This window comes from Sander lucioperca, chromosome 7 (genome assembly GCF_008315115.2).
Source record: "Sander lucioperca isolate FBNREF2018 chromosome 7, SLUC_FBN_1.2, whole genome shotgun sequence".
NCBI classification, from domain to species: domain Eukaryota; kingdom Metazoa; phylum Chordata; class Actinopteri; order Perciformes; family Percidae; genus Sander; species Sander lucioperca.
This window is the reverse complement of record NC_050179.1, coordinates 35,295,870-35,319,901: the sequence shown is the minus strand read 5'-3', so window position 1 is coordinate 35,319,901 and position 24,032 is coordinate 35,295,870. Positions and strand designations below refer to the sequence as shown.

The following is a 24,032-nucleotide window of genomic DNA, read 5'->3' as shown; positions in this document are numbered from 1 at the left end:
TCGCCGTTGCCGACTGCAGCGATCTCGTTTAATACTGGACCAATGTCAAAGGAAAATATTTCAATTCAATTCAATTCAATTCAATTTTATTTATAGTATCAAATCATAACAAGAGATATCTCGAGACACTTTACAGATAGAGTAGGTCTAGACCAAACTCTGTACTTTACGAAGCCCCAACTATTACAGTGGTTGCCTCAAGAGCAAGCATTAGCAGTAGCTATTGCGACAGTGGCAAGGAAAAACTCCCTTTTTTTTTTAGGAAGAAACCTCGGACAGACCCAGACTCTTGGTAGGCGGTGTCTGACGGCACCAATTGGGGGAGTGGTGAATGGTGGCAATAATAGTCATAATAAAGATAGTGAAGCAGTGATCACAATGGTAGTCATAGTAGTTCATGTCATAGTAGGGCACAGCAGGGCGTTACGGGTTGTAGTGTGGCACAGCAGCCTGGGTGGACGCGGTTGGACGCGGCAGGACGCAGTCGGACACTGCGGGGAAACGCAGAGCGTAGCAGGGTGTAGTAAGTCCATAGCGTCAGCTGCACCCAGGACCCCGGTGTAGGTGCCACCCAATTCCAAGGCGATGTTCTGGGTGAAGAAGAAACAAAGGGACTCCGGGGAGAAAACTCCCCAGAGCTAGGTTAGTAACAGGCATTTCCTCAATAGTTTTAATTGTATCCGATACTCAATGAGCTGTTGCAGAAACAAGCCCAGCCTGAAGCAATAAAGCAGAAGCTGTCAGATAAATGTAGTGCAGTAAACATGACAACATTTCCCTCTGAGGTGTAGTGGAGTACAAGTATGAAGTAGCAGCAGGGGCGAGTCTAGGATCAGACCTTTAGGGGGCTCAGCCCCTAATGAGAATGTGACTCGGATATAGTGCGTGCAAAAGTGTTAATCCTTGCCATGAAATTACCAACTTCTTCACAACCGTCTCCTGCTCTCCCTCTGACAGACAGAGACTCAGCCAAAGGGCCAAAATTATAATGTATTCTCATGTAAACTATTTATGTCAGCACAGACATTTTTGTAAATTGCTTAGCCAGTGTATCCCACCATAACGGTTATTATATTGCCAGATTCCAGACAATCCCACTTACTTATATATATCCCACTTACAAATATGAATATATATTTCTACTGGTATGCTTCCTAGTGACATTAATGCAAAAATATTAAGAAAAAACTATTCCATCTGTGTGTGCATGGTTATAATTCTGAAGTGCAAAATAGTTCAGGCTACAGCACAAATATTTCCATCCATAGATAAGAATAATCAAGTCTAACCTCTGAATTTCTTTTCAAAGTGCACCACATTGATGCATTTAAACGTTAAAATAGACAACATTTTCTTACAGGGGAGCATGCCCATGGACCCCCCCCCCAGTGCATCTCTAGGTCTAGTGATGCCCCTGGGGCAGTGTCCCCGTTTTAAGTTTTACAAAGATGAAATTATAATTTATAATATATATATATATATATATATATATATATATATATATATATATTGTTTCATTATATATTATAATAATAAGATTACCTTTTTTGGAGTTATTTACGCTTTTGAGCTGAAAATGTCCCCGGATTTTGTCTCAGAAATCTGGTCACCTTACTGTCAGACCCACGATGGACATGATGCTCATTAACTATGCCCTTATAGCCGAGCTGCACCAATCACATCAGTGTATCTGATGTAGGTGGGCCAGAGGCCAGCTAAACAGACGACGACAGCGCTGCGACGTCCAAGTCATTAGTAAACATTGCGAGATGGCTACGGATGAACAGCAGTTGTTTGAAACAGCTTTGGCCGCTACAATGAACGAGTTAGACTTGGCTTTTTATCTAAAAGAGGAACAGAAGACGGCGCTCCAATCGTTCCTTTGCAAGAAGGACCGGATACAAGAGTTTAATCTACCAGTTAGCTCCGCTAGTAGCTAAGAGTTTAATCTACCAGTTAGCTCCTCTGGTAGCTAAGAGTTTAATCTACCAGTTAGCTCCGCTGGTAGCTAAGAGATTAATCTACCAGTTAGCTCCTCTGGTAGCTAAGAGATTAATCTACCAGTTAGCTCCTCTGGTAGCTAAGAGATTAATCTGCCAGTTAGCTCCGCTGGTAGCTAAGCGAAAAGTATTGTTATGATTGGTCGTAGTGTTGTGATTGTCTGGCTTTCCAGGCTACCCAACCTACCACCTTACCAGGACATTTGGCGCTCTTATACTTCCTCACCTTACTTCCTGCTTTGTTCCCGTCAGAACTACTACGGCCACCAGAGGGCGCCGCCACTAGAAACCTAAATATGAGGCACAATTGCTGCTTGAACAAAGGACTTTGTCTTTTTTTATTCCACACTAGATTTGCCATCATCCATCGCTGAGCTAGGATTGTCACTTTTCCCTAAACTCAAGTTTGGTACTCAAGTTAGGTACGAGAATATCAACACTTAAGTACAGTACCTGAGTAAACGTACTTTGTTACTTTCCCTCTGTGCTTTATAAAGTGACAGGTTTTACATAAAGATAAAATGTTCAAGCTGCATCAGAGTCCAGACTTAAACTCTTTTCACTTCTCTTCCATCCACAGCTCTTCCTCTTCCTCATCATGCCGATCATCCACCCAAATTCCACCACCCTGCACGTCATCCACCCAAATTCCACCATCCTGCCCGTGACGGATTACCCCACCACCTCCCCCTACACGAACTCCACCGTCAACCCATTCGCTGTTGCTGCTGTCGACTTCATCAACAACCTCCTGAACAAAATCCCCTGTGAGTAAAGCGTCTCTCGGCCGTGGCTTGGTAGCGTTGTATTCCCCCCGACTCATTTCCTGGTTCTCCTTCTCCGTAAACAACTTGAAATCAAGGAGAGGGTTAACTTCTCCTGCTCCAGATTTCCCACCGTGGTCAGAAAGAACAGGGGAGACACTTTGTTTCTCTCACTATGACTCTAGACCAGGGGTCACCAACACGGTGCCTGCGGGCACCAGGTAGCCCCCAAGGACCACATGAGGAGCCCTCAGACCTGTTCTAAAAATGAAAATTGAATATTGATATTATCTGTTTCCCACCTTGTTAAGTCATTGTTGATAATTATTGATAATGAGAAATCATTAACGTGATCAGTGTCTTCACATAGATGACTATCATTAATCATTAATAATCATATATAACTAAAGGCAAACTGAGCAAATTTGTTATTTCAGAAGTGTGTATCAAACTGGTAGCCCTTCGTATGACTCAGTACCCATGAAGTAGCTCTCAGTTACAAAAAGGTTGGTGACCCCTGGGCTAGAGTCATTACTCACTCTGAAGATAATCACACACACACACACACACACACACACACACACACACACACACACACACACACACACACACACCACACACACACACACACCACACACACCACACACCACACACACACACAGACAGACAGACAGACAGACAGACACACACACACACAGTCGACACACACACACACACACACACACACACACACCACACCACACACACAGACACACACACACACACACACACCACACACACAGACACACACACACACACACACACACACACACACACACACACACACACACCACACACAGACACACACACACACACACCACACACAAAGACACACACACACACACCACACACACAGACACACACACACACACACACACACCCACACCCACACACACACACACACACACACACACACACACACACACATATGCCGGCCCTGCTCTTAGATCGACGCACATAGAAACACACACAGATATTAATGCTAGTGTTGCGCTGGATGTCCGTCCTCTTCCTGTTTCTTTGTGTTGGTGTTCTAACCTCTGGTGGATTTGTGAGGACTATGGTTAACTGCTCCTCAGATCTCTGCAGGGTAAATCCAGACAGCTAGCTAGACTATCTGTCCAATCTGAGTTTTCTGTTGCACGACTAAAACTACTTTTGAACGTACACATGTTCCACCAAAACAAGTTCCTTCCTGAGACTATTTAACAGAGGTACCGTGGCTCCGTCCGGAGCTTAGCACCACCCACGACGATCGTGATTGGTTAAAAGAAATGCCAATAAACCAGAGCACGATATTCTCCCATCCCAGAATGCTGTGTGGACTAGCCAGACCCTCCTCCTCAGCAACTCCCCCAAATGAAAACTTACCAGAGCAAAGAGACCTGGGGGCTCTCTGCGAGTTTAAGCTCGTTCATCAAGTTACACAGTTTTCAAAGTTTTCTTCTCCGTAACTTTCAATGGCAAGAAATACTGACCCAGCTCCGTGTAAAAAAGTGTAGAATCGTGGTTGTGTTTCAGGAAACTACACGCTCGATGGAGATTTAATTCCCCAACGTCGACTTCAAGGCACCTAACCTATTACTATTATTATTATTATTACAAATTGAATTACTTGCTTCAAGATTTTAACATGATAATACACATGCCATTGGTTTCATGTATTTTACTAACAGTGTGGTTTTATTCTATGATGTATTTTAAATTATTTATGGTTATTTATTGTGTGGCATTTCTTACTTTTTAAAGCACTTTTAAACACAGCACTTATTACTAATTTTTAATGGTATGTGTATATATTTTTTTAACCTCAAAGGCAAGTAATTCAGACAGTATTTTAGACCCTTTAAATATTTTAATTTTAAATAATATGTTTAATATTGGGATAGAACTGGCTATTTATTTACATAACTATATATATATATATATATATATGCATATATTCAGTCCTTCCAGAAAAATGCGGAGTTTTTTTGTGATTGTTACGGGCAAAACTCCTTGATTATGCGGGACGTTTTCTTAAAAAATGTGATGGAATATGCGGGACATTTATGCAATTTTATGCAATGAAATTGCGGGAACTTGCAAAAACTGTGGTTTCATCGTGGCTTCATTGTGGGGTTTACAGCTTTTCGATGATGTTCACGTCACTTCATAACGTCACTTCATAACGTCACTTCATAACGTTCCTATGGCAACAGGGGGAAACGGCTGCTCTTGTGTGAAGTAAACGCAACATTTTTCAACTTTCTGCGAAGATATATGTGACTTTTTTGCAACGAAAATGCGGGGATTATGAAATCATGCAAGCCCCGCATATTTTGCACAGAAATCGGCAATTTATGCGGCGAAAATGCGGCGTATTTGAAAAAATGTGGCCTCCGCATAAATATGCAGACTTTGGCTGATTATGCATTGAATTATGCGATCGCATAATCGCGTTTTTCTGGAGGGACTGTATATTTTATTTATTTTGTAATGTCTCCAGGAGAGAGGCCAGGGTAGGTGTGGAGGTGACCTTTTATTTAAAGTTGTATTCTACCACTGTCTGTCCTGTCCAGTGGTTCTTTTAACCAGCTTTTAACACCTGGCCTTCTTTTAAACAGCGTTTATATAACCGAACCTGGCTTTGTGGTCCCGTGCCATCCTGGGTGTAGCGTTTTAACCCAGACCTAAACCCTAACCTAACCTAACCTAACCATAACCATTGCCTAATCCTAGTGCCTACCAGGCAGCGCTGCCTGGAAGGCGACTTTGGGGTCTTAAAACACCGATAATCAAAAATAATTTTTAAGGAGATTTTTAAGTGTTTTATTCACACCAGTGGTCCCCTTGTGCCCGTGCCCCTCACAGCGCCCATCCTGGGCGTTGCATTTTAACCCAAACCTAAGCTTAACCCTAACCCAAATCTAACCCTACCCTACCCTAACCCTAACCCCCCTGACCCCCTAACCCTAACCCCCTAACCCAAACCTACCCTCACACTAACCATTGCCTAATCTTAGTGCCTACCAGGCAGCGCTGCCTGGAAGGCTGCACGTTGGGGGCTTAAAACACCAAACACCAATCTACGCTGACATGATAAATAACACATCTCGTCTCCCGCAGTGCCTCGATGGGCGATTTACGCCATCTTTGTGGCCGGAGGGCTGCTGATTCTCCTCTGCTGTCTGTGTATCTGCATCAAGTGCTGCTGCAAAGGGAAGAAGAAGAAGCAGCAGAAGGAGAATGTCAACCTGAAGGGAGCGGACGGAAAAACCACCACAGCTCTGGTGAGTGACGGTGCCCGGCGTCTGGAGGGTTTAGCTGCTGTAACCAGTAGGGGATAGGCCAGTGTTTTTCAACCTTTTTTGAGCCACGGCACATTTTTTACATTAAAAAAAAATCCCGCGGCACACCACCAACCAGAAATGTTACAAAATGACACATTGTAGCCTAATAAGATCAGAATCTGCATTTTTCCTTTATAAAGATGTATCCATCGCTGTTGCAGGCTTACGTCGATGATCTCGGCCCTACTGCTTACATCCCGTATTGTCTTAAATCAACAAGGTCATTATTACGCTATACTGCCACCTACTGACACAGAATAATATTTAATTTCTCTGCCAGTCATCACATTGCAGGCACAGATGCGCAACAATGGCAAATTATTTGCACTAACTCAATAAAACAAATTTTGTTGGATCAATTAAGTAAAATTGGATAATTTCCCACGGCACACAGGAGGATCTCTCACGGCACACTAGTGTACCGTGGCACAGTGGTTGAAAATCACTGCAGTAGGGGATGGGGCAGCGGTAGAATGTAACTAAGTACATGTACTCCAGTACTGTACTTCAGTCCAGATGTTGAGGTACTTGTACTTTACTTGAGTGTTTTCTTTTCATGCCACTTTCTACTTCTACTCCGCTACATTTCAGAGAGAAATATTGTACTTTTTACTCCACTACATTCATCTGTTACAGCTTTAGTTACTAGTTACTTTAGTTACTAGTTACTTTACACATTAAGCTTACTACACACAAAACACATGTAGTTTATAAAATCTGATGTTTTATTATAAATGAAATTAGCCAACAATATAACAGCTACAAGTCCAGCTGAGATGATTAGACCATTAAACACACAACTGGTTGGAGAGACAGAAAGAGACAGAAATAAAGAGACAGAAAGAGAGAGACAGAAAGAAAGAGACAGAAATAAAGAGACAGAAAGAGAGAGAAAGAAGGAAAGAGAGACAGACAGAAAGAGAGACAGAACGAGAGGGGAGACAGATAGAAAGAGAGACAGAAAGAAAGAGACAGAAATAAAGAGACAAAAAGAGAGAGCCAGAAAGAAAGAAACAGAAATAAAGACACAGAAAGAGAGAGAGAGACAGAAAGAGAGACAGAAAGAAAGAGACAGAAATAAAGAGACAGAAAGAGAGAGACAGAAAGAAAGAAACAGAAAGAGAGACAGAAGGAAAGAGAGACAGACAGAAAGAGAGAGAGACAGAACGAGAGGGGAGACAGATAGAAAGAGACAGAGAAAGAGAGAGACAGAAGGAAAGAGACAGAAAGAGAGAGACAAAAAGAGAGAGAGAGACAGAAAGAAAGAAAGAGACAGACAGACAGAAAGAGAGAGACAGAAAGAAAGAGACAGAAGGAGAAAGAGAGAAAGAGAAAGAGAGAAAGAGACAGAAAGAGAGAGACAGAAGGAAAGAGAGAGACAGAAAGAGAGAGACAGACAGAGACAGAAGGAAAGAGAGATAGAGAAGGAAAGAGAGACAGACAGAAAGAGAGAGAGAAAGAGAGAGACAGAAGGAAAGAGAGAGAAGGAAAGAGAGACAGACAGAAAGAGAGAAAGAGTGAGACAGAAAGAGAGAGAGAGAGAAGGAAAGAGAGACAGAAAGAGAGAGACAGAAAGAGAGAGAGAGAGAAGGAAAGAGAGACAGAAAGAGAGAGACAGAACGAGAGGGGGGACAGCTGGGGGTACAGAAGATTTTTTGCAGAATGTTTTTCATTTACGAGGCTGCTCTACCAGAGCTACGGACGTTTAGAATCGCAAAACATTTTTTTTTACATTTTTAAAAAAAAAATCAGAATTCTGACTTTCAACTCAGAACTCAATAGAAATAATTCACGTGTCCCTAATCCTCTTCCGTACAGACCATTGCACATTTTTGTTGCCTTCTTTGGACCTTTTCGTGCTTTTTTTTTTTTACAAGTTTGTCCTTTTTTCAAATTTTTTATCACAATTTTCGACCTATTCTTTCTCTTACTTCCTTCCTTCTTTCTATCGTCTTTTTCAAGGATTTGTCGTTTTTATTTAAAGATTTTCTCACCTTGTTCCATCAGCATTTAAATGTCGAGATAAATCGAGATGAATTGTAGATGAGAATTTGTTGTGTGTGTGTGTGTGTATGTGTATGTGTGTACGTGTATATACATATATGTATGTGTATATGTGTGTATATGTATATATTTGTATTCATGTATTTCTCCGAATGACTTGTATATGCGACAGGAGGAGGAAAGATGTTTGTTAAATAAGTAAGTTTGTGGTGTCTTGTAATCCCTTCTGGGATGGGCCAAAATGTTTGGCATGACACAGAAATAAAACATAACTAACTAACTAACTAACTAACTAATTGTTTTCCAGGTCCAAGGCTGTTGTTTAGTAAATCTATCGCTGACAGCGCTGTACTGTTCCTCTTAACCTTTTTTTCTGCCAACAATGATTGGCGCTGGTCAGGGGCTACTTGGCTTAAAAACACAATTCAAAGGGGAAATCTTATTGAAAGAAGTTTGAGAACCACTGCTTTAAACTATAACTATATAATATTGACTATAACGTAGTCGGTGATTAATGGCAATGTCAAAACAGTCATGGTATCGTTAACTGATTGTTTGAGGGGCCCAGTAGCTACTCAGTAACTACAATAACGTGTACTGTGGTTTGTTGAGTTACTCCCTGTCGCAGTGTATTCTTCTCTGTTCCTCTACGTGAGCTGACGTGTTTCCTGTCCCCCGGCAGGTTCAGCCAGATGTGGCCGACGTGGACTACGGCTCGGCCAAACGGCAGAGAGGAAAGCTGCTCTACTCTCTGGACTACAACGCTGCTCAGTCAGAGGTGATCAAACCAGATTGTCCTTCCCCTTAAAAACGGCCACATAGGTCGTTTGTTCAAGCAGCCGTTGGCCCAATCCCAAAGTGAGCCCTGAGGACTGAGGACTTAATTGATCTCAGGTGCGGAGTGAGTGAGTGTGTGAGGCCACATGGGCTCAGATAGGTGTAAATGGCATTGGGACAGCACTTCACGAGATCACATGTTACCTTGGCGACGTTTACTAACAAAGATGTTGCTGACACTCGCCGGTTTGGGAATTTTCCTATTAAGTTTGTAGCTTTCCACACGGCCAAGGCCCAGGAGACGGCTGCCTGATTCCACGTTTTCAACCTCTTGTTTTACGAGCTGGACAACAGGCTGGTCTGTGCTCCGTGGTCGTGTGTCGTGCTGTTGTTTACCTTTGTAATTTCCGGATTTCCCTACGGTCTCCGCGGTAAACGTCACAACGCTTTGAACTGTAGGTAATTCCCTTTGGTGAAGTCTGCATCGATGCAGACTCACGGAAAGGGCTCGGTAAGTGTGTACTCAAACCCTCACGCCCTTTGAAATTCGACATTGGGACAACCCTAAGCCCTTACGAATTTCACGAGAACGCGCACCAAAGTCCGTGAGTCTGTGAGTCTGTGAGTCTGGACTTTGGGATTGGTCCAATATGTCTCATATTTAGGTTTCCTGTGGCGGCGCCCTCTAGTGGCCGTAGTAGTTCAGACGGGAGCAAAGCAGGAACTAAGGTGAGGAAGTATAAGAGAGCCAAATGTCTTCGTATAATGAGGCAAACGAGCACAGGACTTTCACCCAGGAGACGGGGGTTTGAGTTCTGTTTGAAAATGAAAATAAACTTAGAGGTTTTTTTCTTTACGGAACAAACGGAGCTACATCAGGTTGTGCGTCACGTTGTGTGTCACGTTGTGCGTCACGTTGTGCGTCACGTTGTGCGTCACGTTGTGTGTCACGTTGTGTGTCACGTTGTGCGTCACGTTGTGCGTCACGTTGTGTGTCACGTTGTGCGTCACGTGCATTACGTAGTGCATCAGCTTGTGCGTCACGTTGTGCGTCACGCGCATTACGTATTGCGTCAGGTTGTGCGTCAGGTTGTGCGTCACGTGCGTCAGGTTGTGCGTCAGGTTGTGCGTCAGGTTGTGCGTCAGGTTGTGCGTCACGTTGTGCGTCACGTTGTGCGTCACGTTGTGCGTCACGTTGTGCGTCACGTTGTGCGTCACGTGCATCACTTAGTGCGTCAGGTTGTGCGTCACGTTGTGCGTCACGTGCATCACTTAGTGCGTCAGGTTGTGCTTCACGTTGTGCGTCACGTTGTGCGTCACGTTGTGCGTCACGTTGTGCGTCACGTTGTGCGTCACGTTGTGCGTCACGTTGTGCGTCACGTGCATCACTTAGTGCGTCAGGTTGTGCGTCAGGTTGTGCGTCACATTGTGCGTCAGGTTGTGCGTCAGGTTGTGCGTCACGTGCATCACTTAGTGCGTCAGGTTGTGCGTCAGGTTGTGCGTCACGTTGTGCGTCACGTTGTGCTTCACGTTGTGCTTCACGTTGTGCGTCACGTTGTGCGTCACGTTGTGCGTCACGTGCATCACTTAGTGCGTCAGGTTGTGCGTCAGGTTGTGCGCCACTTAGTGCGTCACGTGCATCACGTAGTGCGTCAGGTTGTGCGTCAGGTTGTGCGTCAGGTTGTGCGTTACGTTGTGCGTTACGTTGTGCGTCACGTTGTGGCGGATATCAACGGATATATCTCATATTTAGCTTTAACCTTGTTGAGTTACAAAACCACAGTGTTAAATTCTTAGAAAAATTTAGAGGGAGTTTAACCCTTGGATTAAATAGATGGATAGATGGATGGATGGATGGATGGATGGATGGATAGATGGATGGATATTGATCCCAGAGCAGCAAAATATCAGTCACACAGCACAGAATATACATGAAATAATAGGATACAATATACATACATACAATATACGTGAAATAATAGGATACAATATACATACATACAATATACATGAAATAATAATAGGATAGAATACAAGAAAAAATATTTAAAATATATACAAGTTGGGAATATAAAATGTACAACTGCTTAACTAGTAATGATAAAGATGTAGATAAACCTATTGTGCAAGTTGCACTTAGTGCAGATGTGATGTCTATGAGTCTTATCTAGCACCCAGTGATGAGGTGTTAAAAAGTTGTATTGCTTTAGTGCGTAACTTTTTGATGTTAATGAACGTCCGTTACATTCAAGCCATTGTCAAATGAGTTGCTACAAAACTAATTAAGACTATCAGCTCCACACAACTCTCTCTGGATTTCTCAGTATGACTGTGTTCAGAAGATTGTGGCGTCTGGTGACTTTCCCTCGCAGAAGCTCAAGTGAAGATAATTACCTCTTCTGCAGAGTCCATCATGTTTTTTTTAATCCTCTGTGTCCTCCTACGCACTATAGCTTTAACCCAAACCACCATCTTTTTCTAAACTTAACTAAGTAGTTTTGGTGCCTAAACCTAACCGAACTGTGTCCGTTTCACAATGTTAACGACGTGTTTAAAACCCCGACCGTTACCTTCTCTGGTTTAGATATGACGACGGAGAATGCTACTGTGGGTCATATTAGAGGGGAGAATAATAGATAGATAGAAGATACTTTATTCATCCCTGCGGGGAAATTCGAGTGTCCAGCAGCTCACACATAAACACACATTCCCATACACCACACAGTTCCTCATAATAAATACAGGTTAAAAGTTAAAAACAGGATAAGAGCAGCATAATTATAACTATACTGCACACAGCCCAGCTCATCTGGCCTGGTATATTTGGGGGGGGGGGTGTTTAGGTGGTGTTAAAAAGCCTGATGGCTGTGGGGACAAAGGATCTCCTGAACCTCTCTGTCCTACAGTGCAGCGAGAGCAGTCGCTCACTCTAACTGCTCCTCTATCCAACCAGGACGTTGTAGAGGGGGTGGTTGTCATTACCCATTATGGCGTGCAGTTTGCTACATGCACAGCCCTCTACTACAGTTCTCAGTGAGTCCAGTCTTCTGCCCAGCACTGAGCTGGCCTTTTTAACCAGCTGTCATGTTGCCTCCCCAACACACTGCCCCATAAAACAGGACACTCGCCACCACAGTCTGATAAAACATGTGCAGCAGGTCGCTACAAACATCAAACGATCTGAGCCTCCTGAGGAAGAAGAGACGGCTCTGCCAGAGCATCTGTATTAGCAGACCAGTCAAGCTTGCTGTCCAGGAGTACACCCAAGTACTTGTAGGTCTGCACAACCTCAATGGCCTCCCCCTTTATGCAGACCGGCTGGCAGGTTGGCTTTGACTTCCTAAAATCCACCACCATCTCTTTAGGAAACGATCTGAAGAGAAAACGCAAAAGTGGCGTTGCATTCTCACTTTTTATTCCGCGTTTAGACGAGAGTTTTGGGGGGGAAATCTGCGTGCATATGGTGATGCAAAAGTGTGTGAAATTCTATGTAGTATGCATGCCAGGCGGCTATGTGGTGGTGTGACGCACTGCCACACAACACCACCAAGGCCGCAGGCCATGTCGCAGCGACCAACAAAAGCTTGTCTGAAAAGACGAGGAGGTGGAGTTGCATGTTTGTCTGATGATGACCGGCACAGTCGACCGTAATAAGCCCCAGCACAGCACCCAAAAGTCTAAAGGGTAAACACCCTTCAGACGGGAACGCGACGGTGGAGCGTTTTTAAGATTTCCACTCTGGAGGGTGGTTTCACTTTTTTGCGTTTTAAGCCCCAAAAACGTCGTCGACCTATAAACGAAAGGCACATCCGATAAAATATTTTTTCGTTTTCACCTGCAAGCGTCATCGTGTAAACAGGGCTTTAGTCTTGGTGGTGTTCAGGAGGAGGCAGTTCCTATTGCTCCAGTCACAGAAGTCCTCCACAAGGTCCCTGTACTCCTCCTCCCGTCCACCTCGCACACATGCCACATGTGACATGCCACATGTGTATAAAACAACAGTAAACAACCGATATATTCGTATGTTTTGGAGGACTGGTTGGATATAAATACTCCACTGGTTGATCATTTCACTTCTTCAACACTGTCAGAATCATGACGGCCAGATAAAAAAAAAAAATAATAATAAAAAATATTAAAATCGATGCAGCAGAACCAGAGATATCGTTATTTTTACTCCACTCGTTGTTCTTTCTTGTCTAAACCTGAAAGAAAGAGGGGAAATAGTTCCCTTAAGGTTAGTTTAAAACTTGTGAAAGGTATGTAAAAATGTAAAAGGTATGTGTGGTGTTTTGCATAGTTATTATAACAGGTTAACTCACCGTGTTACTAACGGTCGACACCGTCTGTTTCCTGTCTGTCTTCACAGCTAACGGTCGGGATCAAACAAGCCAACAACCTGAAGGCCATGGACCTGGGAGGAACCTCGGACCCGTACGTCAAAGTCCACATCGGCCCCGACAAATCCAAAACCTTTGAGACCAAAGTGTTCAAAAGCACGCTGAACCCCACCTTCAACGAGCAATTCACCTTCCAGGTACGATGTAGTCTCACATTGCCAGAAACTTCCTCCTCAGGTCTGGCTAGTCCACACAACATTTGTTTGGATTTGTTTGGATGGGAGAAAAAGGGCTCTGGTTTATTGGCTTATTTTAAACCAATCACAATCGTCTTGGGCGGCGCTAGGCGCAGTGACCGCCCCATAGAAATAAAATGGATAGAAAGGCCATTTCCATTCAAATCCACTTAGCAGAATGGTCAGAGCAACAGCCATTATTTATGTGTACAATTGCCATGGTAACGTATAAACTTCCGATAATAAGCTGACTTCCGGCGAGTCGTGGAGCTGAGGTTTTGCAGTAACGGACAAACGAGCAGCGGAGTGGTAACGTTACGAGGCAGAGAGCAAGCCGCTGAATGAGTAAGATTAACTTCATGCTTCATCCACACAAAGCACATTGCTGTCTCCACAAGTAACGGCTTTATTTGGCTCATCGTTCTCTGTGAATGATGTGGCGAGGGAGGAACATATAGGCAGAGTTAGGAAGCTAACGTTAGCCAACTAACACCGGCTGGCTGGCTTGCCGGTTCCGCTGTGCTTTCATGCTACATCGGTTACAGAGAATGAGCTGAACAGCAGGCTGGCTCTAATGTTAGCGGTCTGCTGACGCACTGCTGCTGGGTCTAACGTTAGCGGTCTGCTGACGCAATGCCGCTGGTTCTAACGTTAGCGGTCTGCTGACCCACTGCTGCTGGGTCTAACGTTAGCGGTCTGCTGACGCAATGCCGCTGGTTCTAACGTTAGCGGTCTGCTGACCCACTGCTGCTGGGTCTAACGTTAGCGGTCCGCTGACCCACTGCTGCTGGGTCTTACATTAGCGGTCTGCTGACCCACTGCCACTGGGTCTAACGTTAGCGGTCCGCTGACTCACTGCTGCTGGGTCTAACGTTAGCGGTCTGCTGACCCACTGCCACTGGGTCTAACGTTAGCGGTCCATTTTGTTGTGTACCAATCAAATGACCACAGGAAACAGTTCAATGGCCTTTCTATCCATTAAGTCTATGGTTTTAAGCTACGAGAGGAATATTGACCAGCAAAAAAACATTTTGAAAACTAAAAAAAGGACTGTGTACAGAAACGATCATAGACTTGAATGGTAGAAGCTTGCTCTAGCTGCTCGCTGTTTCGTGAGTATGGTAAAAGTTTCCATGGTAACAGCGAGTTGGACCAATCAAAGACGTCGCCGTTACGCTTAGGATTGTGGGTACTGTAGGTTTTTCTCCATAAGATCGCGAATAAAACAATCAACAACAAGGTTGATTTCATACGGACTTCTGGCTTCTACAAGAGCAGAAACTTTCGTTATACAACCTCACAGCTCGTGGTCAGTCTGCCTCGGATGGTTTTGACATTATGGCTGATAATCACTAGCCTGGTCCTACCAGACTCTGGTACACTAGCCTGGTCCTACCAGACTCTGGTACATTAGCATGGTCCTACCAGACTCTGGTCCACTAGCCTGGTCCTACCAGACTCTGGTACATTAGCCTGGTCCTACCAGACTCTGGTACATTTCATTTGTCCAGAGAGTCTGGCCACTCTCCATTGACAAGTGTTAACTTCCTTGAAGGTGGGTACTCTGTTGAAGTTTAAAACTATTGGATCTGCCCAGAGCCACTCTGGATCTGCCCTTACCAATCGCTAATGTTTGGTCGTGACGTCGGCTTAGCATCACTAGCGTTAGCCTTAGCCAACTCCTTCACCACTAACGGAGCGAGCTGGAAAATCAAACTGTTCCCGAACCCCGTGGGGAGGAGGACCACAACATCATGGCCACCAACACAACTCAGCAAAGATTGTTCTTGCTCGAGCTTTAACTTCTGGATATTTGGCATTACGGAACTACAACTCTCAAATTAACGCACAACCTCAACATCATCGTTCTCAGCCACTCTCTCTGTTCGCTGACTGGACTGGTAAAGATTTGACCGGAGAAAACCTGCGAATATACCGCAAACCCAGACGTAGTACTGAAGGAAAATGAAAATTGAGCGGAAGTACGTAGGAGGGCAGAGCCAGGCTAGATAATCACAATCCTTATGGAGAAAATCAACAGGATTTTTACTTCTGGAATCACACTGTTGAGCTCTATGACGGTGCTGCTGCAGAATAGTCTCGGGAAGGAATTTGTTTTGGTGGAACATGTGTACGTTCAAAAGTAGTTTTAGTCGTGCAACAGAAAACTCAGATTGGACAGATAGTCTAGCTAGCTGTCTGGATTTACCCTGCAGAGATCTGAGGAGCAGTTAACCATAGTCCTCACAAATCCACCGGAGGTTAGAACGCCAACACAAAGAAAGAGGAAGGTGACGGACATCCAGCCGAAAATAAGGGACATCTTGTGGAATTTCCGGCGGCAATGGAGCAATACCGGAAATTAAACGTTGTGGACATAGACTAGGTACGAAGTGGTTGTGGAAATATCTGCAGGTCTTTACTCAGAATCAGGTTTATTGCCAAATAATGCCCCTGTTTTTTGGTGCATAACAATAAACTAAATCATTAATAATATGAGAAATATATTTCTGTTTGTAATCAAAAAGAACCGTGCTGTGTTTGAATGTCTAACTTGGTTGTGTCTCCCCCCCCCAGATATCCAAGTCTTCCCTGCTACAGTCGACAGTGGTGATGAAAGTTTTTGACTTCAACAGATTCTCCAAACACGAAATCATCGGGGAGATCCGGGTGCAGCTCTGCAACGTGGACTGGAACCACGTCATTGAGGAGTGGCAGGACCTCGCCGAGCCCGCCAAGTTTGAGGTTCGCTTTATGGTTGCTTCCTTTTTCACAACTCACGCTAAGAGTTGTAGTCTCGCATTGCCAGATCTTCCTCCACAGTGCTGCGAAAGAAGGTCTGGCTAGTCCACACAGCATTCTGGGATGGGAGAAAAACGTGCTCTGGTTTATTGGCATTTCTTTAAACCAATCACAATCGTCTTGGGCAGTGCTAAGTGCCAGACGGAGCCACGGTGGCTCTGCTAAATAGTCTCTGGAAGGAACTTGTTTTGGTGAAACATTTCAACACATTCTCACTCCCATCTCATAAAATACGGACGCTTGGTCAGGTGCCTATGTCATTGTTATTGACGCTAAAAGTCTCCTTTAGTGTCATATAATGCGCTTTAACTAAACACACTTGGTCGGGACTATTGGCGTCCCTTTTGACGCAGTTATACGCAGCAATAATCGGACGGTTAAAGACACATGCGGGACACGATCCCCGGTCTCCTGGGTGAAAGTCCTGTGTTTGACCCATCCACCCCCGAAAACAGAAAACTCAGATTGGACAGATAGTCTAGCTAGCTGTCTGGATTTACCCTGCAGAGATCTGAGGAGCAGTTAACCATAGTCCTCAGAAACCCACCGGAGGTTAGAACGGCAACACAAAGACAGAGGAAGGGTACGGACATCCTGCAGAAAATTAGGGACATCCGGCGGAATTTCCAGAGGCAACGGAGCAATGTTGTTGATATAGACTAGTCATTTTGTGTCTCTTTTTTTAATGGTTTTGCATCTCTTCGTGCAAAACTATACTTGTTATTTCGAGTGACATTTTTTTGCAGGAGAAGGTTATAGTGTGTGTGTGTGTGTGTGTGTGTGTGTGTGTGATATATAGGGTCCCCTGGGCCTGTTCAGGTCCTAATCCAGGGGTGTCAAACTCACTTTCACTAAGATGAAATGAAAATCACATCAAGGGCCAGACATGTAGTTTATTAACGTGCTTTTATTGAGAAAAGTCAAATATCTTTGACTGTATTACTGAATGTCGCTTTTTTTGCCGTTTGTCACATTTTATGTCATTTTTCTTGCTTTCCCCGACACTTTGTTTCGCATTTTTGTTGACATTAAAGCCCTACAGAAGTCAGCAAAAAAGTTCCTTAGCAAATCAAGCAAAACAAAGATTACGTTTTTAAAAGCAGGCTACCACACAGCCGACTCACAGCAACCTGTTTCATAGCCTAAATATAAAAACTCTCTGCTTCTGGGGGGAATTCAGACTGTCAAAGTCGTCAAATCTGCTAAAGTTTCCTGTCTTTTCAGGTTTGGCGCACAACTAGCTTAAATTAATTGTGAACCTAAGTTGGTATGTGGGCCGGATAAAAACCTGCGAGGGGCCGGGTTCGGCCCGCGGGCCTTGAGTTTAACACGTGTGTCCTAATCCATCCATGTTTGGATTAGAAAATACTCCGTCCGCTGCAGGATGTGTGTTTCAACTTTCTGCATCACTTTTGTGAAAGTTGCACACTGGAAACTGAGAAAAACTTATTTTATTTCCAGTGAATTGTTGTGCCATGATCTTAAAGATTTCTGTGTGCCGCAGGAAGAAAATCTTGGCGAGATCTGCTTCTCGCTGCGTTACGTTCCCACTGCCGCCAAACTGACCGTGGTTATCCTGGAGGCCAAAAACCTGAAGAGCATGGACGTCGGAGGAGCTTCAGGTCAGACTGAGACACATGTCCAAACCAGTCAGGTCTCCGACTGAAAGGGCATGTAACAACACATTAGAATCTGTTTTTAATTTTAGATAATGCGTTATTATTACATAATGCATTATTATTAAACAATGCGTTGTTACATAATGCATTGTTATTACATAATGTGTTACCCTTTTTATAGGGTAAAGCTCTCTCTGAGATTATTGATAATTTATTTATTTTCTGTTTTCCAGAAACTTTAACTCCTCAGACAAGTAAAGACGTTTTTAATCTTTCTGAACCAACTTCACTTCATTTCCACCATTTTTTGGGCATTTCTGGCCTTTATTTTGATAGGACAGCAGAAGACATGAAAGGAGAGAGAGAGAGAGAGAGAGAGAGAGAGAGAGGGGGAATGACATGCAGCAAAGGGCCGCAGGTCGGAGTCGAACCCGGGCCTGCTGCGTTGAGGAGTAAACCTCTATATATGGGCGCCCGCTCTACCAACTGAGCTATCTGGGTGCCCACCTCCACTTTTGACGGATGGGTTTAACCAAAGCCGGTCTATGGAAAGCCGTTCCACTCCCTATTCAGCCCCATTGTAACGAATTTGGTTACAGTTCCACCAGAGTTTCACTGGGGGTGATCGCAGGCGAGTGCGAAATGAATGGGACTCTATGGAGCTAGACGGCTAAATTTGTCTCTTTCGCCTGATTGTCGTTGAGAAATCTCAGATTTGATTGTAGTTTTTGCAAGTTCAACATGGATTATAGGTCGAAAGCTGAATGAACGAGTACTTATGTCCTTTAGATTTCTTACAGGTTGAGTCGTTGTTGCCCATAACACGCTAGCATTCTGCTAACGAATGCTGATTGGTCAGTGAAGGACTGATTATGACCAGAGAACCCGCTTGACGGCCTCCGAAGCAGAACCAGAATGTCAGAGTGAATATTTCAGCGTGGTCTTTAAAACATTAGCTGACCAAACCTCTTTCTAGTGTATTAACAGGGAGAGTCTAACCTGTCAGCTGTGTTGTCGATGCCTCGAGAGAAAAAAGGAAGCGACTCAGAGCTCGCCGTAAAGCAGTATCTTTGGCCGTATATGTGTATGACGTCATTTACATTTTAAATGGCTTTTTAGAACAAAAAAGCCACTTTAAAAAAAATCTAACACCCAGCAGTGTGTATTGTCTTAGCCTCCCCTTTTGAATGCAACATTCAAATTACTAGACAAAAAATTATATCCTGAGAAAAGTGGATTTTGAGGGGTATCGCTCCATAGAGTCCCATTCATTCTGCACTGGCCTGTGAGCGCCCCCTATATGGAACTCTGGTGGAACTGCAACCAGTTCAGAAGCCAGAAGTAACGAGAGAGTGCAACTTCTTCCCTTATTAGAAATTCTTTGGTTTAACGCACGCTTTGCGTTTTGTAGATCCGTATGTGAAGGTGCAGTTGGCTCTGGACAAGAGGAAGTGGAGGAAGAAGAAGACGTCGGTTAAGAAGAAGACGCTGAACCCGTATTACAACGAGTCCTTCACTTTCGACGTGTCCTTTGAACAAATCCAGGTGAGTGTCTCCCGATCACAAATACAACCTGATAGTTATCCACAAAGGTGGAATAAAGTTAATAATAGAATGTTTAAACATTGCTAATATAGAGAAAATGCCATGAGCAGTATCAAGAATGGGGTTTCATTTCTTAAACAATATTAAAGGTACAATATGTAACTTTTCTGCATTAAAATGTCTAAAAACAACCATACCTATGTTATATATTTTTTTTGAGTTGTGTAGTTACACTATCCCAAATGTTTCCCCCAAATGGCAAACCCAGAGAAATCTGTTATTTTATTTTCAGACACGTCACGTTACTTTAGTTGCCCGTCAGTGGCGTCATATAACCTTTCACCCTCTAGTTACTCGTAACTTCTGTCAAAACACGGGCACCCAGATGCTACGTTCGAGAGTTATTGTAAATCATACAATGTCACAGAAAAAAATACTGGTAACACTGCTTTTTCTGCCAAAAAGGAATCATTTTGTGATTAATTACATGCCACTTTGCAACACAGTAATACAGCAGAAACCTTATTTATTGATACGTATCCATATTAATCCAGCTTAATGTTACTACAATGTATGTGCTGGTTGACAAGTAGGTAACATTAATGCTAGCTAATGCTTGGTGGATAACATCATAGGGTTACAACATAGTTCAATACACTCATAAAGTTATTAGTAGTATGATTGTTTTGACCATGGATAAAAGCAGCACTGCGCTAACCCACGAATAAGTTCACTAGTAACGTTAACGTTAGCTGTATAGATAGACGATTAATCTAATGCTAATTTAGCCAGCTAGCACACCCCGGTCTGCCTGCCTCACTCCCCCGGCACAAAGAGACTTCATTCGGGATGATAGCTGACAACATAGCCGGGACATGTAGCAATAGCTAGTTACCGTTAGCCCCAGCCGGTTCCGGGTGCTAACAACGCTAATGGCAGTTTAATGAAGCATCGGGAAACAGAGAATAGCAGACCCAGGCATCCTAGTCACAACATCGGCCATCCATAATGTTAGCTAGCTACGTCTCCGTTAGCGCTACCGGTGTTTGTACCGAAAATCTCCTCCCTGCCGAATTTCTCCCCCCTTTGTGTTTAGCTGACTTTACAGTTAGCTAGCTAAATTAACCCGACAAAAGGTGGGTTAAGCACCAAAACGAATAGTAAAGATTACAGAAAAGTGAAGGGCGAACATGCTCGCCGTCCTGGAGAGTCCCCCTGCAATCCCCACCCACACCCGTCTCTCAGCCTCGTTGAGTAGCTAGCTAGCGTTACAACAAACCCCATCCGCCCGGTAAAATCCAAAAGGTGACTTTGGCATGTGAAATATACTGTGATAGTGTGGTTTTAGCTGCTGGCTAATCATTAGCCAGCAGCTAAAACCGTTAGCCCTGGCTCACTAGCTAACTGGTCAGCTAGTTACCAATACAGATTGAATCAAGAAAAACGTAATTATGTTGGGGAAACTACAGCTATTTTATTAGCATGACATGAATAAACGTTACTAAACCTAACGTTTACTAATAAACTTGAATGGGTAAACTCGTCCGTGAACAGATGCATTGTAATCGACGATAGACTCCCATAATTCCACGCAACTTCCCAACGTCATCAAACGTCTGTGTTTACAATCCATTGTTTTGGTTGAGAGACCCCTAGCAAGTTACATATTGTACGATTAAGGATGATAAAATGAATATGTTACACTTAAAGAAATAGGTGTAAAGGGGTGGGTAATCAAAACAGGGCTTTTTCCAAAGTTTGTGTTCCTTTTCAATGTTTTCGCTTTTTAACCTTTATTTATCCAGGTAAGTCAATTGAGAACAATTTCTCATTTGCAACGACGAGCTGTCACATTCACACAGTTCCACATTCATACCTGGAAGCTGCCCAGTACAACCACAGTCTGATCGGCTGGCCACTGAGCAGGTTGGGATCAAGGGCACCTAAGTGGTGGTAATGAGGGAGGGACAAGCGCTGCTTTTCTCACTTTCCCCATCCAGATTTTATCCTGTCGGTCTGGGGATTGAACTGGCAACCTCCCGGTCCCAAGCTCGCTTCTCTAACCTCTAGGCCACCAACCATTTTCTAAAAAGTTTTTTTTTTTTTTTTAGCTTTTTCCAACATTTGTTGTCTCATGACGTTTTTACAGTTTCTAAAATGTGAAGATTTTTCTTTACTTTCTAATACTTTAACTACATTTTCCTGATGATACTTACAGACTTTTACTGAAGTAACATTTTCAATGCAGGACTTTTACTTGTAGCAGAGTATTTATACAGTGTGGTATCAGTACGTTTACTGAAGTAAAGTATCTGAATACTTACTACCCTATACTACTTCCCCCGCTGTCGTCCACAGAGGGTGAACCTGGTGATCTCTGTGTGGGACCACGACGCCCTAACCCGGAACGACGCCATGGGGAAGATCTTCCTGGGCTGCGATGCCACGGGGAACCAGCTGAGGCACTGGGCCGACATGTTGTCCAACCCGCGGCGGCCGGTCGCTCAGTGGCACAGCCTGCTGACGGCCGAGCAGGTCAACTCCACGCTGGTGCTGAAGAGGAAGATCCCCCTCCAAAACAAACTGCCCTTCCTCGGCGGGCCACCGACATAAAGACATCTCTAATGCATCAGGACGAGATTTTAAAAAGAGTTTTATGATCATTTCTCAGCTGATTGATTACTTTGTATATTTTCAACCTGGACCCTATTTTCCCATGTTTTTGTGTCTAAGTGACTGATGGGAACAACAGTCTTTGAAATTGGTCCAGTTTTTGTCCACTAAAAGTTCTGTTTTTGTCGCTGACAGACTCAGATTATTAGTCTAAGTGTCTGACAACATTATGAAAGGATCCCTACAGAGATAGACCTTTGTGTTAAAGAGTAAGATCCTTTTTGTTTATCATGAAACAGCCCCGAAATCACCATCAGCAAACCCACCAGACTCCATGTAAATAATTAGTAATTTTATCATCGTAAATCACACTTCATTCAAAGTCGACAGAAACAAAATAAAACTATCAAAAGCCATCATGGTTCATCTTTCCACTGTTCCAACTATCACCACTCTGGTTTGGTTGAAATAAACTCTTAATTCACCCATTTACATGTGGAAATATGCTGGCTCTATACACGCTAAAAGTACTGATTATTTACATGGAGTCTGGTGGAGTTTGGTGATGGTGGTTTCGGGGCTGTTCCATGTTAAACTAAAAGGATCTTACTCTTTAACTAAAAGGTCTCTCTCTGTAGGGATCCTTTCATAATGTTGTCAGACACTTAGAATAATAATCTGAGTCTGTCAGCGGCAAAAACCGAACTTTTAGTGGACGCTAACTGAGGGTGCGCTTATGCCCATTACGATGCCGGTTACATTCTCGCTCAGTACTGGACCAATTTAAAAGATTAGATCCTAAGACATCAATGCATTGGTTAAAAAATACCGAAACTACCCTTTAAGATTAACAATTATATTTTGGTATTAAATTAAGTTATGAATCATATTTTAATTTCAAACCAGAGCACTTTGTTCTTTCTGTATGAATTGTATCATACGGAACTGAAACTTTCATCCCTCAAACTTATGATGATATTCTACGTAAAGTTTTCTGTAATATTAGTAGTATTAAACCTGTAATCACATCTGTGTGTTTGAGATCTGCAGCAACTTCCTCTTTATGCACCGACTTGCCTCATTTCACTTTTACACAATAAGGTTGTTGAAAGCTTTCTGGAAAGTTATTTATTTACAGTGACGATCGTGTGGGTCAGATTTGAGGTGTCATCCCTATGTTCCCACAGCCCTATGTTCCCACGGCCCTATGGTCCCACGGCCCAATGGTCCCACAGCCCTATGTTCCCATGGCCCAATGGTCCCACAGCCCTATGTTCCTTCCCTTCAATTTAAGCCCTATCCTCCCACAACATTTTTTAGGGTAAGGGGTTAGGGTTAGGGGGATAAAATCTGATACAAATTTATGAAGAAGGACATGTGGGAACATAGGGCCTAATTTTGGAAAGAAATCTTAGAAATGTGGGAACATAGGGCTGTGGGACCATTGGGCTGACCGCTCAAATCCAAATTTATGAAAAAGGAAATGTGGGAACATAGGGCCTAATTTTTTAAAAGAAATCTTAGAAATGTGGGAACATAGGGCCTAATTTTGGAAAAGAAATCTTAGAAATGTGGGAACATAGGGCCTAATTTTGGAGAAAAAATCTTAGAAATGTGGGAACATAGGGCCTAATTTTGGAAAAAAAATCTTAGAAATGTGGGAACTGTGGGAACATAGGGCCTAATTTTGGAAAAAAAAAACAATCTTAGAAATGTAGGAACTGTGGGAACATAGGGCCTAATTTTGGAAAAAAAATCTTAGAAATGTGGGAACTGTGGGAACATAGGGCCTAATTTTGGAAAAAAAATCTTAGAAATGTGGGACCATTGGCACACTCCCGGATTTTAAACTTCTTAGGCGAGCCACATCTTGAACAAATAAGAAATGAAAACGTTGTCGATATAGATAGGCAGCGGCTGCTTCTTTAGCACCGACGGCAGCAGCCTGGGGTTGAGAGTTT

At 43.4% G+C, this 24,032-nt stretch overlaps 1 protein-coding gene and 1 long non-coding RNA gene across 3 annotated transcripts in view; one reads left to right on the top strand and one right to left on the bottom strand.

The window, feature by feature from the left end:
- Positions 1–22,224, top strand: part of syt8 (synaptotagmin VIII) — a 26,846-nt gene extending 4,622 nt beyond the window's left edge. For both annotated transcript variants that reach the window (XM_031279864.2, XM_031279865.2), the window contains exons 2-9: positions 2,581–2,767; positions 5,912–6,075; positions 8,822–8,917; positions 13,286–13,453; positions 16,070–16,237; positions 17,799–17,916; positions 19,325–19,458; positions 21,817–22,224. In XM_031279864.2, the coding sequence (XP_031135724.1) occupies positions 2,599–2,767; positions 5,912–6,075; positions 8,822–8,917; positions 13,286–13,453; positions 16,070–16,237; positions 17,799–17,916; positions 19,325–19,458; positions 21,817–22,071 (1,272 nt within the window). In that variant the 5' untranslated portion in view covers positions 2,581–2,598 and the 3' untranslated portion in view covers positions 22,072–22,224. The remainder of the gene's footprint in view (positions 1–2,580; positions 2,768–5,911; positions 6,076–8,821; positions 8,918–13,285; positions 13,454–16,069; positions 16,238–17,798; positions 17,917–19,324; positions 19,459–21,816) is intronic.
- On the bottom strand, positions 14,724–15,570 carry LOC116036375. The gene is made up of 2 exons (XR_004101572.2): positions 15,510–15,570; positions 14,724–14,844 (listed from the first exon to the last, which is right to left on the bottom strand). It is a non-coding gene; the product is annotated as an uncharacterized LOC116036375 (long non-coding RNA).
- Positions 22,225–24,032: the final 1,808 nt, after the last annotated feature.